Source organism: Corythoichthys intestinalis, chromosome 15 (genome assembly GCF_030265065.1).
Source record: "Corythoichthys intestinalis isolate RoL2023-P3 chromosome 15, ASM3026506v1, whole genome shotgun sequence".
Lineage (NCBI taxonomy): Eukaryota > Metazoa > Chordata > Actinopteri > Syngnathiformes > Syngnathidae > Corythoichthys > Corythoichthys intestinalis.
The window spans coordinates 44,640,895-44,660,045 of NC_080409.1; the positions used below are offsets into that span (position 1 = coordinate 44,640,895).

At 40.0% G+C, this 19,151-nt stretch overlaps 1 protein-coding gene across 5 annotated transcripts in view; it reads right to left on the reverse strand.

The window, feature by feature from the left end:
* The window catches only part of qkia (QKI, KH domain containing, RNA binding a), a 185,782-nt gene that overhangs the window by 12,015 nt on the left and 154,616 nt on the right, over window positions 1-19,151 (reverse strand). Inside the window, exons 5-7 of one of the 5 annotated variants that reach the window (XM_057859665.1) lie at window positions 14,505-14,592; window positions 8,230-8,529; window positions 2,034-2,108 (exon numbers count right to left, since the gene is read on the reverse strand). In XM_057859665.1, coding sequence (XP_057715648.1) covers window positions 2,034-2,108; window positions 8,230-8,529; window positions 14,505-14,592 — 463 coding nt within the window. Of the gene's footprint in view, window positions 1-343; window positions 2,109-8,088; window positions 8,530-14,504; window positions 14,593-19,151 lie in introns of those variants that run through there. The other 4 variants (XM_057859662.1, XM_057859660.1, XM_057859663.1 and 1 more) reach the window with 4 other exon arrangements.

Genomic DNA, 19,151 nt, shown 5'->3' on the forward strand with positions numbered 1-19,151 from the left:
ATATATATATATATATATATATATATATATATATATTCAGCATGCGGTACTTAAGGACTGTGTTTATTATAACAATAAATCAACAAGGTGGCATTAACATTATTAACATTGTGTTAAAGTGATCCATGGATAGAAAGACTTGTTCTTTATGAAAAATGTTAGTACAAGTTATAGAAATTTTATATTAAAACCCCTCTTAATGTTTTCGTTTTAATAAAATTTGTAAAATTTTCAATCAAAAAATAAACTTGTAGCCCGCCATTGTTGATGGCAATAATTACTTACACTATAAAATCAGTCGCACCCAAGTGCCAGCAGAGGGCAGCAAAACTCCGCAAAACACAATTAACAAGTGGGCCTTTCACTCCTCTGTCATTTAAATCTGTCTGAGCTGGGCCAAGTACGTTGATTGCGTCAAATTTTTTAACGGGATTAATTAAAAAAATTAATTAACGCGATAATTTTGACAGCCCTACAAATTTTATTAAAACGAAAACCTTAAGAGGGGTTTTAATATAAAATTTCTATAACTTGTACTAACATTTATCTTTTAAGAACTACAAGTCTTTCTATCCATGGATCGCTTGAACAGAATGTTAATAATGTTAATGCCATCTTGTTGATTTATTGTTATAATAAAAAAATACAGTCCTTATGTAGCGTATGTTGAATGTATATATCCATCTTGTGTCAAAGATATTAACTGGTAACACTATTTGACAGCGGCATCATATGACTGTCGTAAGACCAAATGAACCACCATGAAGCTTTGAACCAATTGGCTGCAATGCTTTATTGCTTCAAGACGCTTCATATGGCCATCACTGCTCCCTTGGGGTAGACAGTCAACATCTGCTGTCAACACTGTTGTTGTCCAACATGCCTCCTAGCATGCATTGCAGCGCTATAGATGTAAATAACAATCAAAATTCATGTTCTGTGGTAATTATTTTTTCAGTTACTGTTCCGCTTGTTTCATTAACTGCTAGTTATAGTATTTGGTAACACTTTATTTGACAGTAGTGCCATAAGACTGTCATTAGACAATCATAATTATGACATGAAACCGTCATGAGCATTAATGAATGCTTATAACAGATGTCATTTAGTGTTATCCGGCAAATTATTTCACTTTTGAATGGATGTAAAAGATCCAAGCTGGACATAAATGGGGTTAGTGACATAATTGGGGATGGCGTGGCTCAGTGGTAGAGTAGTTGTCCCCAACCCAGAGGTTGTGGGTTCGATTCTCTGCCCTGATGAACTTGCCTAAGTATCCTTGAGCAAGATACTGAACCCCACATTGCACCTGGTGCTGCGTCACCAGTAGGTAGATGGCAATATAGTGTAAAGCGCTTTGAGCGCCTTGAAAGGTGGAAAAGCGCTATATAAGTATAACACCATTTACCATAATTTGCTGGATGACACTTAATGACACAAGCATTCAGTAATGCCCATGATAGTGTGATGTCATAATTATGACAGTCTTATGACGCCGCTGTCAAATGAAGTGTTACCTATTAACCCAAATAAATCAACACATAAGCCACACTGGACTATAAGCCGCATGATTTAAAATGAAGGAAAAAAGTAGAGGCTTATAGTCCGAAAATTACGGTAATAATGTATTTTTATGCGGTAAATAGATTTCCATGTTTAAAGAGGTGATTAACTGAAAAAATCCCACGGTAAAGGTAAGTCATGAGGGCAGGAGTAGTCTATTTGGAGTGAGGCATTTTAATTTTTATAAGTGAATATTTAGGAAACGGCACTACGACATGAAAAAAATCCTGTATGTAAAATTCAGCCCTCTTAAAAATGTCTAGTTTTTTGGCAGATGAGCTCTTTGCAAGTTAAGGACTAAATGTAAACAAAATGCACACACCACAACGCACCATTTAGCTGGTGTGTGGACATAATGGCGTAGAGAGAAAAACAGTAATACAGACAACACAATAGATTCCCAATTAAGGCATCATCATCATTGAAATGCATCAATTGATAGCAGAGTGTAGCTAAGAGACTAAACTGACCTCTGTCAGCGGTCACAATCCTTTGGTAAGGATGGACCCGCGTGTCATGCCGTCTCACTTTAGTAGCCATTGCACCTAGATTGTAACAGGTCCACAAGGTTAGAAACCATTCACTTTCAACATTCACATTATTCGTTTAACCATTAGCATAACAATAGGCGTAATACAATAATACACTGGATAATAGCACATATGCACATCACATAGCTTGTATAGAAAATAATACAGTAGAACAAAAGTACAACTATTTTGGGATAGACCTCAAATATGCATAAGTTAAGTCATTAAATTCCACAGTGCTCAGTTCTCTTGGAGGGGGGGAAAAAAACAGGGGTAGGTGAAGGGTAATGGCTGGCGGGCTGTCTGGGAAAAATAATGTGATTCTTCCCGTGGGGTCCAGAGAGGGGATTTGGAGAAATTTATCTCCTTGTTTTTTTTCCAGAGGTGGTGAAATCCAATGGCACCCTGATGGTAATTGAATAGCGCAAGGAAGCACCTGCCTCTCGCTGTATATGTTCAGTTTAACGCAAGCTAACCAGTACGACTTCCTTCCTATGCTTTGTTTATTCACCTAAAGTTTATGTGGCAGATTATGGTTAAATATATTGGAACCTCTTAAAAAGAGAACCATTAATATTATTTTTACTTTTCTTTTTTTTTTTAACAAACTTTAAAGGGTACCACGGATAGAAAGACATGTAGTTCTTGAAATATAAATGCTAGTACGAGTTATAATAATTTGATATTAAAACCCCTCTTAATGTTTTCGTCTTAATAAAATTTGTATAGTTTTACATCAAAAAATAAACTCGCAGCTCGCCATTTTTGTTGACGTCGCAGGGCGATGACGTCACATGGCCACGCTGCTGTACTTCACAGTGTCACTCTTTAACTATGTAAGGTAGTGATCTAAATACACCACAAGGTGGCAATGGTGAGTTTTAAATTAATAAGAGATCAAGCCAATGAGTGCGTTTTGTCCCTTGACTGATGCATTAGTTTCCCATTTAGTGCGGGTCCATTGTGATTTACGTTCATTTGAGTGTTGTCTTCACAACAAACAAGACTCCTGATAATGGCTCCAAGCATCATAGTTTGTATATTGTGACTAAATATTGCCATCCAGTTTATTTGTTGAGCTAAATGAGTTGCTAAAATGTTCAAATAGCATTTGACCAAAGTCTGAGTAGGTTTTATGTGTATTTTGCAGATTTATTTTGATTGTGAATTTGTGAATGCCAGTTCTCTTTGCATTGTTGTTTAACTGTGTGTGAATAGGGCCTCATTAATACAGATTGAAGCACTTTTCTTTTTGTGAACATTATTTCTTGAAAGATATGAATATCATTTTTGTTGTATTTTCACTATATGATACTTATGTTTGTTGTGTAGGACTTGCTGAAGCTTATGCCAATAAACCACACGGTCCGAGCTACGTATCTGAACGCCTATGTCCAATCTCCTTTCTCTCTGCCTTAAACCCCACTGTGGATTAAAGGAAAACTACGGCGTTTGTCAAGGGACAAAACGCAATAATTGGCTTGATCCCTAAATACATTAAAACTCGCCATTGACACCCTGTGGCATATTTAACCCTCGTATTGTGTTGGGGTCAGAATTGACCCGTTTTCAAATTTTCGTATGCAAAAATCAGTGGTACTTTTGACATACCCAAACTTCAAAACAGGTCAATCTTGACCTGGAAATAATATACTGCAAAGGTTTAGTATTTTCAAGTTAATTTACAGATGAAATTTAAATCACAAGCAAAAATATGGGCTGATTTCTAACACAAGACAAGGGTTAAATCACTACTTTGCATAATTAAAGAGTGACATTTTTTTTTTTTTTTTAAAAAGAGTGACATGTGGAATTCCGGCAGTGTGGCCATGTGATGTCACTGCCCTGCGACGTCAACAACAATGGCGACCTACGAGTTAAAATAATTTTACAAATTTTATTGAAACGAAAACATTGAGAGGGGTTTTAATATCAAATTATTATAACTCTTACTTAGACTTATCTTTTAAGAACTACATGTCCTTCTATCCGTGGTTCCCTTCAAATTATGGCTATTTTGTTTTTAGTTTTCTTCTTTCATAGCTTTTTCACATTAACTCATATTATCTCATTCACTGCTATTGACAGCGATGTTCATCAAATCCAGTTAAAATTAGTCTGTGATGGACCATGGTCATTAGGAATTTTACAGTGATCCTTCGATCGGACCCTCTCACTCCAAATTGATTGGACGTTTATTGTTGTCAATGGCAGCCAATGACTTAATTTCTGAAATAAAATTAAAGCAGTTACGAAGGAAGATCGCTGATCTGTTTCCTGATTTTGAGTGCTGTGTTAGTATGCCAAAGTTTCTGTGTGGGCAATGTAAAAAAAGGCAATTTTAAAGGCCGGTGATCTGCCAAGATGTTCTACATCGGCGAAACTTACTACATGAGGCGAGTTTGACACTCAAAGAACGACGGTGCGCTCTCAACTTGTTTTTTTTTATATGCATACAGGCAGAACGTACAAAAAAAAATGCCTTAAGAAAATATTTCAATGTTTTTCTATCAAATAAGGAGGGTTTAAAAATACGCTGTGTGACCAATGTGGTCAACTGCTTTAAAGCTATTGCAAACATTGGTTAAAAGTACGAGAGGAAATTCATGCAAAAAGTATTTTTAAGGCAATGAAAAGGTAATAAAAAAAACTCAATAAAAACTAGGGGTGCACGATATCCATTTTTGAAACCGATAACGATAACTTCCTGCTCCTCAAGGCCGATACCGATACGATAACCGATAATATACTGTATATATAATTTTTCCATGTATATTCACCTCAGTTTTTGAACACCTGTAGGTCAAAAATACTAGTGGTTGATTCAGCTTAGATGTGCCTTTGACCGAACCAGAATTTCCATGATGACATGAACATTATTATAATGAACAAAACAAAGACGGTAACAAAACTTTGCATACTGGAAAAACAGGAGTGGAAACAAACGCACAAATCCCAATCCGACACCGTGCCAAAAAATATTATTAATAGGGCCGATAATACATTATGTTATCGGATTTATTGGGATGGCGTCATAATTCCTATTATCGGACAGATAATTATCGGTGCACCTTTAATAAAAACTAAAATAGTGAGTACTCACCGCTTTTAACTGATGTGCGCATGCTTACGAATGCTTGTGGAAGCCTGCTGAGCATTGTGTAGGATGTTTCGCCGCATAATAAGGAATTGCCGAACACCGGTTTGTCCATCACTGTCAATAGCAGCCAATGAGGTAGAAAAAAACAGACCAATCGACACCCATGAATGATGTAATCGGAGATGGTTCCGTATCAGGAGACCTCAGTTCAGCTGTCTTATTGTAGTCTGTACACTATATTAAACTCACTGACAGTGCCAGAGAGCATCAGATGTCCAATGCCTTTGAGCTGTTCGCCATCAATGGTAACCAAAGAGTTAACTGTTTGTTATATTATTTACCCATTTGTTAGTGTTGTGTAGTGATTTATCACACACTGGGCTTATTGATGTTGGGGCCTCCAATAGACCCTACTCACATGACGTCACAACCACACCTCCGCGCCATATTGTCCGTTTACTCGTCGTGTTGACGCATTACCGCTACGTAAATTCCTCTTATTATGACGTGTTTTTCTGCTCGTTAACATTAATAATCAAAATGGTGAAGGCGTGTGTGGCGGTTGGTTGCAATAACAGAGAAGATAGTCGGAGAGACTTGAAGTTCTACCGTATTCCGAGAGACCCGGAGAGGAGAGCGAGATGGACTGCTGCAATTCGACGAGAAAACTGGGCTCCAAACGATTATCACAGATTATGTAGTAGTCATTTTATATCTGGTAAGATGCATTTAATATATATTTAGAGGGTTTGGGGCTGACAACCACAATTAAGATCATTGCGAGGCTAATCGCCGACAACATACAGTTTCAAATTCAAGATGCTTATTTCTTCCACCATCATTATATTTTGAATAATATTTAGCTGGTACCAAGTGAAAGAAGCTGGCCTCGTCTACGGATCATCAGTTAAACAGGTGTGTACAAACCTTTTGCAAAGGGGGCCAGATTTGGTGTGGTAAAAATGTGGGAGGCTACCTTGGCTGATTTACATAGAACAATATATTTAAACAAATTTTAGCAACCCCTTCTGTGTGTCACATTTGCTTTATTATTATTTTTTAATTCATAATTTCAACAGTCTCGTCTTTGTGGCGTTCTCTTTCGACACTCGGGCTCTTGCGAAATACTGCTGCTGTGAAATTAAACTAGCTTCAAGTTGCTATAATTGCTCGCTGCGTATCTTCCCTGTAATGTTGTCGTACATGTCAGCGTGTCTTGTTCGGTAATATCATTATCGCGTCACATCGAACTCTTTGAAAATAGCGACTGTCTCTTTGCAAATGAGGCAGACACAGTTGTTGCGTGTTTTATTGAAGAAATAGTCCAATATCCACCTATCCTTGAAGCGTCGGCCATCGCAGTCAACTTTTTTTTTTTTTTTTTGATTGTCGCCATTTTAGAAATCACACAGGGTAATGTTGCTTAGAGTGCTGCTCTTAATGTTTTTCAAAGTTTCATGAGAATAGGCTGATTTTGTGTGGACAAGATAGTTGTAGATATCAGGGTAGCAGATGTCAGGCAGAGAGGGCGAAGACAGCGGGTCGAAAAATATCGATTTAGGCATCAAATATGGATCTGGCGAAGGGATAGACTGAAGCTTTTCCACATAACGCCTTTTAGCAACGTATCCATTGAGTTTACAGCGTCTGAAAGCTATAAATTGCACGACAAATTGAAACCATTGAGAATACGGATAAACAAAGACGGACAATATGGCGGCCGGATACAGCGACGCGTCATTCTGTGACGTTGGTGAGTAGGGTCTATATTAACAAAGTTCAATTTTAGAGGTTCCAATGTATTACAAAATGTAACACGTGCAGGGATTAAAAGACACGCGAACGATAGAGTATGTGTAAAGAAATTCAGTGTGGCGAGTCTTGGCAAATATCGTTGTAGCCACCTACGTGTCTCTGAAGCGGCAGATGGCCTAACATTTCCCTGCTGTCAACGAAGCCAATGGCGACGAGATAAAGTAGTGGCGGCAGGTGGGCGCATGGAAATGTGTGAGAAAGGCAGTGAGCGCCTTCCACGGGGGCCCCTGTGTAGCTGAAGGCACCGATCGATAGAGTGAGTAAATAAAATGCACTAAGCCGGTGTAACCCTGCGAGTTAAACAGAGAGGCTGCACATGACTCCTAGAGGCAGGGGCAACATGCAAAGGTTAGCTAACTTCAAGCTCCACGCAACATCACAATGTGTCAAATTAAAGAAAAAAATGTGTCTATTTCTGTTAGCATTTGGCGTCATTATTATTCAACCGATGCTCACTTGTCTCTTTGGTCAGCTAAAAGTACCACAGAGAAGGTGTGTAATAGATAGGCCCTCGTAGTGAACTGGACGACTGGCACCGAATGGAGGGGAAGCTCGGGTATTTGCGCAAAGCCCAGGTTCACCGGAGGTGAAGCTGAGACAACAAAGGAAGGCGAAGGAGAAGAAGAAAATAAAGGACGACTGGAGGAATTTAATGAACATCCCCAGTGGGAGTGACAGAGGGACTATCTGCGGGCATCAAGGCCTGCCTGCAGCACAGAAAAATCATTTCAGAAGCTGCAGAAATCCGAAGGGATCTACTGCCAGACTGAATATGCCTCCAGGCCAGTGCATGAAAGGGTTAGAGAGCGGGCTGCGTGTACGCTAGCTTGTTTCTGTCGGGCTGCCTCATTTCAGACTCTGCCGAGTCCGCCGGTGTAAACCTTGCAGAGTCGAGACAGCGTGTACCTGGAAGCGTGGAGCGAAATCGAACTGTGGAGTAACCTTCTAGTCAAAAGGCTAGTCATTTTACCCCCTCCAGTTTGGATGTTTGACCAAAATGTCCACATTAGCTACAGAGCTTCACCGCCTTTGTCCACCCTGACCCGTGTTTAGTTCCTCAGGTGGACACCACGTATTTACCTTTCAGAAAGTCTTGACTGTGGCTCATGGTAGCCGTGTCCAGCACCCCGAGTCCGGGGTAAAACAAGCTGCCCTCCTGCCCGGGCTGGCTAAAGTGGGCCGCCGTACCCGCCGCGCTCATGCTCCCCCAGGCCCGCTTACCTAAAACCCCACTGTGCTCGATGGGGTACTCCAGCAAGGAGGTGGGTGCCAGGGCGTAGGGGTAATCATAAGGGGTGGTGTAGATGAGCCCGGTGTCCGGCGTGGGCGGCACCAGAGTCGGTGTGCCGCTGGGCAGCATGGCGGCCATCTGAGTTGGCCGGATGAGGTTCATGATGGGGGCCCCGGCGGGTGTCTGGGGCCGGAGTGTCGGGGGCGGCAACACCTGACCTGTGGGTGCCGCTATAAGGCGGGGTCCCTGAGCGGCCGCCGCCGCCGCTGCAAGAGAGAACGCAAGGGTGGCTGCCATAAGCAAAGAGAGCGAAAGACAGAAGTGGAAAGAAGACAGAAAGACAAGAGAACAAGCCAAGTGGCGTTGATGGTTATCACAGATGAACAGTGAAGGGTGAAAATACAAAAGGAGGAAAAGAGAGTTGGCAGGGAGAGAGAGGGAGGGGGGCAAAAGGTAAAATTAGTCCATGCAATGATCATGGTGGTGAACCAAAAAGCAAAACAAAATATCCCTCACACCAAAACAAGCTTGCTGTCTTCCCAATGCAAAGCATACAAATCACCTTGGCAGCAGCTCATACATTGAAATAGCATGAGGAGTGACGTGAACAACACACAAGTGGGTCCAAATTGAACTGGCAACTTGGCATAGGTGACTCACCAGCATGCCAATACATATGATTACCACAGTGAATGATTATTACGTACAAACTCTTGCGGATTGCAAAAAAATACATTAAACAGTTCATTTAAGTTTAGCACATTGATTAGAGATGCGCAAAATCTTTACACAACCACAGAATAACCACTAAAACATATACACAAAAAAAAAAAAAGAAAAATTGTCTCAAATTGACTGGAGTTACAGTTGGGGCAAATAAGTATTTAGTCAAACATTAATTGTGCAAGTTCTCCCACTTGAAAATATTAGAGAGGCCTGTAATTGTCAACATGGGTAAACCTCAACCACAGAATGTGGGAAAAAAAAAAAACAGAAAATCACATTGTTTGATTTTTAAAGAATTTATTTGCAAATCGTGGTGGAAAATAAGTATTTGGTCAATACCAAAAGTTCATCTTAATACTTTGCTATGTACCCTTTGTTGGCAATAACGGAGGCCAACGGAGTTTTCTGTAACTCTTCACAAGATTTTCACACACTGTTGCTGGTATTTTGGCCCATTCCTCCATGCAGATCTCCTCGACAGCATTGATGTTTTGGGGCTGTCATTGGGCAACACGGACTTTCAACTCCCTCCACAGATTTTCTATGGGGTTGAGATCTGGAGACTGGCTAGGTCACTCCAGGACCTTGAAATGCTTCTTACGAAGCCACTCCTTTGTTGCCCTGGCTGTGTGATTGGGATCATTGTCATGCTGAAAGACCCAGCCAAGTCTCATCTTCAATGTCCTTGCTGATGGAGATTTTCACTCAAAATCTCTCGATACATGGCCCCATTCATTCTTTCCTTTACACAGATCAGTCGTCCTTGTCCCTTTGCAGAAAAACAGCCCCAAAGCATGGTGTTTCCACCCCCATGCTTCACAGTGGGTACGGTGTTCTTCGGAGGCAATTCAGTATTCTTTCGCCTCCAAACACGAGAACCTGTGTTTCTACCAAAAAGTTCTATTTTGGTTTCATCTGACCATAACACATTCTCCCAGTGCTCTTCTGGATCATCCAAATGCTCTCTAGCGAACCGCAGACGGGCCTGGACGTGTACTGGCTTCAGCAGGGGGACACGTCTGGCGGTGCAAGATTTGAGTCCCTGGCGGCGCATTGTGTTACTGATAGTAGGATTTGTTACTGTGGTCCCAGCTCTCTGTAGGTCATTCACTAGGTCCCCCCCCCCCGTGTGGTTCTGGGATTTTTGCTCACCGTTCTTATCATTTTGACGCCATGGGGTGAGATATTGCATGGAGCCCCAGATCGAGGGAGATTATCAATGGTCTTGTATGTCTTCCATTTTCTAATAATAGCTTCCACAGTTGATTTCTTCACACCAAGCGTTTTACCTATTGCACATTCAGTCTTCCCAGCCTGGTGCAGGTCGACAATTTTGTCTCAGGTGTCCTTCGACAGCTCTTTAGTCTTGGCCATAGTGGAGTTTGGAGTGTGACTGACTGAGGGTTGTGGACAGGTGTCTTTTATACCGATAATGAGTTAAAACAGGTTCCATTAACACAGGTAACGAGTGGAGCCTCGTTAGAAGAAGTTAGATCTCTTTGACAGCCAGAAATCTTGCTTTTTTGTTGGTGACCAAATACTTATTTTCCACTCTAATTTGGAAATAAATTCTTTAAAAATCAAACAATGTGATTTTCTGTTTTTTTCCCCACATTATGTCTCTCGTGGTTGAGGTTTACCCTTGTTGACAATTACAGGCCTCTCTAATCTTTTCAAGTAGGAGAACTTGCACAATTAATGGTTGACTAAATACTTATTTGCCCCATTGTAATTCGTGCATCCCTAATAAATAGCTAACAAACATACAATTTCAAGAGTTTGCACGTGCCACATTATATATGCATCCCACAGGCAAATCAATCATATGATACAAATACCACCTGTTTTACCATTAGGGATTGACATACCAATAAACTGGTAGTATTGTCAATTGTGTGGAAATTTGTTGATTGTGTTTTGAAGCAATTGAGACAGAAACATGGAGTTGGTTTCCGTCTCAATTGGAGGTGCCACAATTAGACATATATTAGATCATCAATTCATTGTTTAGATGTTGTGTTTAACCAAAAATTGCCCCCATCATCTGAATTCAGCCTCACGAATAAATTGATTTCAGAGGAAAATTTAAATTAAAAAAAAAAACAAAAAACACCAGAACATGCATAACATAAAAATAAAAAATACAGTACACCTAATCGATTTAATGTTACGTCATTTTTTAGGTTATTTTGTTGAATTTGACTGTACCGACAAATCCGAAATTACATGCAGTTCACAGCTCCACCCTTTGAGAAGCGCTGAAATGTCAGTTGAGATGTCTCAATACTTTATAATTAGAGCGAGGACGATGCTGCTGTATGCAAGCAATGTAGCAGAACCTAAAGGTGTAGATACAAAACTGTTAAAACTAATCAAAAGGGCATCTTCCGAAACTGCCAAACTTTGTCAAAAGTAGCCCAAATTTAATGCATTTCTCTACCGGCCCGCCCTAGTAATAGATATAGTAGATATGGTAGTAACAATTATTGCATGGCCATTAATTAAAAAAATGTTTTGCAATGACTTACGGGCCGTTGCGACACCATGACGCAACAATTGTGTTGGGGAATGGCCTGGCCTTTTACATGGAACGGCGAAAACAGAAGGTGAAGACGTAAACTTTTGATTCCGGCCTCAAAAACAGAAGGATTCGATTGTTGGAATTGCTCCGCAACCATACGAATGGAATGCTCTCGCTCCGATAATGTCGGTAGTCGCACATTTCACTTGCACTCGCTGCTATTAACATTCAAAACAGCAAACATGGCGGAACGGCGGCTTTAATTTACTGTTTTTTGAAATAATACTTTAAATTTCAATATACAGTGGTACCTCTACATACGAAATTAATTCGTTACAGGACCTTGTTTGTAAGTCGAAATGGTCGTATGTCGAGCAGGATTTTCCCATAAGAATACATTATAATTCCATTCATTCTTTCCACAGCCTGAAAACCGACACTAAATACTTAATAAATACTGCTGGTATCATTACAAATGGCAATTACACATTGCAAAACAAATAAATTATAAATACAAAAGTAATCATTCCTGTAATAATATAACGAATTGGGTTCTAATGTGGCGGACGTGTTTTGCGTGGTGTACCTGAACGCACCGCATGGCTGACTTGACAAAGAGCGAGAGAGAGGACTTTTTACTTTCACTTTTTTATGTTCAGCTGCGGTGGACAGTAGGCATGTTGTGTTGTACATAGGGTTGTTCCGATCATGTTTTTTTGCTACCGATCCGATCCCGATCGTTTTAGTTCTAGTATCTGCCGATCCCGATATTTCCCGATCCGATTGCTTTTTTTTTGCTCCCGATTCAATTCCAATCATTCCCGATAATTTTTCCCGATCATATACATTTTGGCAATGCATTAAGAAAAAAAATGAATAAAACTCGGATGAATATATACATTCAACATACAGTACATAAGTACTGTATTTGTTTATTATGACAATAAATCCTCAAGATGGCATTTACATTATTAACATTCTTTCTGTGAGAGGGATCCACGGATAGAAAGACTTGTGACTTTGTATATTGTGACTAAATATTTCCATCTAGTGTATTTGTTGAGCTTTCAGAAAATGATACTGTAGCCATGCCCAAATGCATGATGGGAAGTGGAACCATGACTGTGCGTAGTGCTACCAATTGATATCTTCTCTGCGTTGGGAAATAACATATGGTGTTAAGAAAAAGATCAATTGCTACCTTGCTTCCCCACATTGCTTCCCACGATATTTCTAATCATAGGGAGAGGGATTGTAAGTCTTTAGCCAATTAAAAAAAGGCTCTAAAGGCTGCCAAAAGTCACTCTACTCATTTTACGCTGCCTTTTATCTCTCTATATAGCTAAGACGGTGCCATTACAGATTGAGCGCGACAATGTGTGAGTGGGTCGTGCAGCGCATGCATTAATTGCGTTAAATATTTTAACGTGATACATTTTTTAAAAAATGAATTACCGCTGTTATCGGGATAAATTTGATAACCCTACCTTAAGCCTAAACTAAAGACTCTGGATGAGTGTAGCATATTATGTTTGTAACGTTAAATACAATTAGAAAACGATTTAATTAAAATATATATACATATATATATTAAAAAAAGGCATGGCCGATATTTTTATGCCGATTCCGATACTTTGAAAATGACGTGATCGGACTCGATCGATCGGGTACATGTTCTGAAATAAATGATTTAGTGGTAAGCGTCACTTTTTTCACCACCTGCACTAACGTTATTGGAACCCATGTTGATTTCTCTCACAAGAAAATCCGCCGTGCGTCCGTCTTGCGGGAAAACAAAGAAACTCCGGCACTGTCATAAATCGTCGTATTTCAAGCATGTTGTTGGATGTAGAAACAAATAGTGAGTCAAATTTTACGTTGGATGTCGAAAAGATCGTGTGTCGAAGCGATGGTATGTTGAGGTACCACTGTATTTTATTTTTGCGTTTTTGTGCCTTTTGAAGCAAAAGAAAAAAAACGCCATTGCTTTTTTTTTTTTTTTTTTAATTGACAAGTGATGTAATACAATCATTTAAACTTGTAAAGAAGAGCAAACGTACAAGAAATACGAGAGAACAATTTAATTTAGGCTATAAGGTCATTACTCCAAGTGGGCGGGTATGTTGTCTTCTGGGCTGACGAGGCCGTTGTCAAGAAAGTGCATCATTGACTGTCGCCTTGTAAAACTGCACTGCCCTCTAGTGGCATGACCACTACATCGTTTTGACACGGAATTGCGACACTGTTCAAAAGGAGATGGAACCATGTAAATGTAAACATGAAATCTGTTGTATTCTGGGAGCGTCACGTTAATGGCCCCTTAGTCTCAATTGGTAGCAAGTTGAGTGACACGCATCAAAGAAAGTTAAGATGATTAAATGTTTGATTATCGTATTCTATTAAACATATAGGAAAAAAATCGATTAAAGGAAAATTTAGTCAAAATTTCTAAATCACAGAGCACATTTTTAATAATTAATTTCAAACATTTAGACACATTGAACAGTGAATTTATTTGAGCAGTGATTGTGATTACAGTGACATTAAACACGGCAAGTGCGCGTTTCGGTTATTAGTGTGGTTATTTGATCCATGGTTGCTTCTTCCCTAAGCAGATGTATGAACTAGATGGCGACATGCAGAGCTTGAGCAAAGTGAGCTCCGGCGGTGCGCTGCAATGTTAAGAGCAAGTGGATACTGAGCAACCGTGGCTGGAGAAAAAGATGGATGGAGAAAGGATGGATGGAGGGGAAAGGAACATGGAGGACAAAATGGAGGGTCTCCTACAACTTGTGATGGAGCAGGTTAACACAAGTTATTTGGTGATCTTATGGACATGTTTAATGAAATGTACACAACCGTAAACTAAAACATTGAGTCAATGGTGGTAAACAATGTTAATTAATAAAACATCAATTGAATAATTGGTCTTAATTGAATGTGTGGCATGCAGGAAAAAAATAAGTGTTCTCCAATGAAATTCATCTGTATTAGTGAGGTTAATCGCAGATCACTTACGCGCTTTGACGTTGTTGTCTCTGTACGTCCCGTTGAGAATGGCCAACTCCATCAATTGGATCTTCTTCAAATTGTCTTCACCCTCCGCCTGTAGAAAAAAATGTATTAAATTTACTGGAACACATCACTGATTCATTGGCTATTACTGAATTTGCTGACATTCCGACTGAGAGGGCTGGTATTTGCAGTTAAAATGCCAAAAGAGACATGAAATTATATAAATGTATATTCATAATCCAAATCAGAAGGATAATTGCAGTCATTTTCTTGACTCCCTTGTGCGCAATCAAATCCACAATAACCAGCCCGGCGTATGTCACTCCCATCAATTAATGCTTGGATAAATAAATACAAACGCGGCAGCCACTTTCATTACGCCTAAATTAGGGGACCCAAATTATTCACGGAAAGCAATTAAGATACACCCACTCACAATCACTGCCTGTTCTCCCACCCAAATTTCAATTCCTTTCAAGCTGCTGAACACGCTGTCTACACACAAGGCTCAGTCAAGAAGTATGTCTTCATTCAAGGAAGGGTCAGGGTAAATTATATGCTAAAATGGAGGGTGTGGTGGCACTTGGCTGACCTCAGAGAGATGTACTGATCCATCATGACTTTTTGAACAAATGCATCATTGTAATTTAAATTTTAATTTAAAAGGGAGACAATAATATTTTAGTCCCACGTCTAAATACAGATCCCAATAAGCTGGCAACAACTAATCGATTAAAATCCACCCATCATCTACCGCTTGATCCGGGGTCGGGTCGCGGGGGCAGCAGCTTTGGCAGGGAAGCCTAGCCTTCCCTCTCCCCAGCCACTTCAACCAGCTCCTCGGGTGGGATCCCAAGGCGTTCCCAATCCAGCTGAGAGACAGTCTCTCCAAGGTGTCCTGGGTCGACCCCGGAGCCTCCCGCTGCCCGGGAACACCTCTCTAGGGAGGCGTCCAGGAGGCATCCGAGCCAAATGCCCGAGCCAACTCAACTGGCTCCTCTCAACGCGAGAAAGTAGCGGCTCAACACCAAGTCCCTCCCGGATGACCGAGCTTCTCAGGTAGAGGCGTGGGAAATGTTCGATTCTTAGATTATTCGAGATTCGGCCATGGAAGATTCGAGAACGATTCACAAACATCCAAATTCCGATTATTGAATTATACCAAGTAAAGTGGAAATAAAGCCGCGGTTTTCGGGACGCAATGAGTAACGGACCGAGAGTAAATATCATGTTCCACTCATGCCGCGAGATTAAAAACAACAACAACAACAAAAAAATAAATAATAATACCTGACTGTGGCCTGACAGCTGCTACAAACAATGCCCATTTGCTAGTTGCTACAAACATACGGCCACATACACCAATGCTAGATACCACATATATGTAGAACTACTGTAGATGTGAAATGTCAGACGACGGCAGCGTTAGAACATGTATAGAGAACCGGCGTTAGTAAACAGGCACCATCTTAAAGCAGTACACTTCTCTAGAAGGCTCTGTAAACTGTACCTAATTAAATTTTTATCTAAAATACTCCTAAATCGGCAAAATCTTGACTTGAATCTCTTTAAAGGATGAAACAGTTTTAAAACTTTGACATGTCGAAAGTAGACAGGACGGAAATTATGGAATAACGGGAGCAATTTTAACAACTTTAACGGTTGATTCACAACATTAAATTACTTGAATGTAGTTTAAAGCTGCTGATACAGAATGGGGACATGAGTACTATATTTACCGATTTTAACTGTTAACTTCATACTGAAATATTAGTTTGGTTTAGGCCGAGAGGATTTTTGACCAATTTTGGATGTACAAAACATTAAGCGGGGGGTGAGATATCAATAACCGATTTATAATCGAATCAGAGACTCTGAATCGTAATCGAATCGTTAGGTGCCCAAAGATTCCCACCCCTCCCTCTAAGGGAGAGCCCGGACACCCTGCGGAGGAAACTAATTTCGCTCGCTTGTATCCAGGTCGTGACCATAGGTGAGGGTAGGAACGTAGATCAACTGGTAAATCGAGAGCTTTGCCTTTCGGCTCAGCTCAATCTTCACCACTACAGAACTGTGCAGAGTCCACATTACTGCCGACGCTGCACCAACCCGCCTGTCAATCTCTCGATTAAAATTGATTCATAAATTAGTTGACAACCAGTGTTGTCACAGATTACTTGAAAAAGTAATTTAATTACTGATTACGCTTAAAAAAAGTAATCTAGTTACTTTACTGATTATTTCACTATCAAAGTAACTAAGTTACTTTAAAAGTAATCTATCAGTTACTTTTTACCTATTTTTCCTCCCTTTGCCGCCTCAACATAAGAATGACAACAGAAAAATGTCATCACATGTAGTTGACTTTCCGATGATTGAATTTAAAGGGGAATATCAGAAGTTCGCGCTATCTTAGCCACTCCGGAGCCCTGAAACTAACAAATATCTGACAAACTGCTTGGAATTTGTTGAAATCAACTCTACAGACCAATAAAACCCCGATAACTCTAAGATTAAGCCTAATGTCAAACAATCCACGCAAGTGGATTGTACAGTGCAATAAACATAAAAGTGGTGGCAGGCCCAGATGCGCGTGCACAACCCGGAAGTACTCCTCTCAACACACACACGGTCAATTTGGCCACAAAACGTGGCGGCAACTAAGCACTTTCCACTCAAACTTACAACACATCCCACAGATGCCAAACAAACACATCACCTCACGGCATAAATGTGCAACCCGCATATGATGTAAACAAAGCTTGCCAACTTGGAGCGATGACTGCCCGTCGTTGCTACGGCAAACCTACGAAACGGCCACGCATGTAGGGGGTCCAACCTTTTGCTGATACCCTCCAGAATGAAGGAAAAATACTCACATTCATTCATGGATATCCACAGAACAACATTCCCTCGCAACGTCTCAACACTCGGCTCGAATGTCCACCTGCCTGGCCCACGCCTTTGTCCCACAACACATGTGACGCGAAACCAAAACAGGAAATAGCTGAGAGGTTGTCATGGAAAGACTTTTATTTTAGCATTTTCTATTCAAAATGCTCTTCGTACATAACTACAATATTCTTCATTCTACTTACATTATGAGGCAATAACAAAATAGTAATGCAGAGACACTAAGGAAACAAATTTTAATTAGATTGATGGTGTAGAAAAATGAACGCGTTAGATTACTCGTTACTCAAAGAAAGTAATCAGATTACAGTAACGCGTTACTAACTAACGCGTTACTGACAACACTGTTGACAACTAATTTGATAATCGATTTTTGCCAGCAGCTATGAGCAGTTCCGTTTGGGTCCTTTTTTGTGTAATTTGAGGCTGCACGCACGCGCCAGTGATTGGAGCAGTTGAGAGACAGTTCACTGCTGCAACTGCTGTTGGGTTGCTGTATAAATAATATCATGACGTGTCAAGAGTTTGATTGTCTTTCATGTTATTAGAGCCAGTGTGGCTCTGTCAGAGGTGAGTATATGAAGCCAATTCTTGTATGTTGATGAGATGTTCCTACTTAGCATGGAGCGCTAAGCTAGTTACAGGGTCTCTGCACATTTCAACAGGCCAAACTTTTAAAGAATTTTTAAAGACCATATGAATACAATGTAAGAACCGTTTCACATCAATACCGGCCCAAAAACGTAAACAACACTTACAAGAGCAGGCAACCACAGGCAGTTCCGCTATGTAGTAAGGATTTGGCCTCTTCAAAATCGAAACATTTAAAAAGCGAGACTGAAGTTTATGCATGTTCTAAATAAAAGTAACGTCAATTGATTTTTAAGACCTTTTGTGAGATTTAAGGACTTGTCAAGACCCCGCGTATAACCTGTAGTTAGCGATGCTGCTAATCAGTGTCTTAAGTGTCCGTTTGTGTAGTGTTTTGGAGAAGCACATGAACACTTGAGTTATTGTTAGATCGTAAAGTCTCATTTATTTTCATAAAGAAACCACACCCTAAGCCCATTCATATAACAGCTTAGTGTCTCCTTTCAACACAAACTACCATTCAAACGGTAAATTGTCATACAAAAGAGTGTGCTTAGAAATTGGATTCGGATTGTATTTATGAACAACTGTTTGATAAAACATTCATTACAGTCTGCTTCCTCCTTATTTGATTTTGTTGTTTAGTTTGTTTAAAGAAAATACACGAGTCATTTTTGCTTTGCCCACAAGACAAAAAATTGTCAATCAGCAGCACTATTATATTTGGACGACTACGACTTTTGTCTGATTTGTGTGTGAGAACTTCTTTTCAAATTGTTCACTCAGAACCTTTATTAAAACCTTTAACAAGTTGTATAACTTAAAACGGTACAGTTGTAGACTACAGTAGTGCTGCAATGATTAATTGATTAACTCGAGTATTCGATTAGAAAAAAATATTCAAATTACATTTTGTTGTGTCGAGTATTCGTTTAATTAAAGTGGCGTTGTAATGGTTTATTTTGAAAGTGTGTACATTTAGTTTATTGAGAAGGGTGGATACATTGCCTTTGGTCTGCCTCATTTCACATGGCTGAATCCAACTGCTCCCTGTTAAGAGTCGCCCAAAGTAAGCTCAGTTTTTGTTCGAGCTAATGTTTTTTAATGCAGTCATAATTTAGTTTATTGGTATATTTAGCCGTTTTT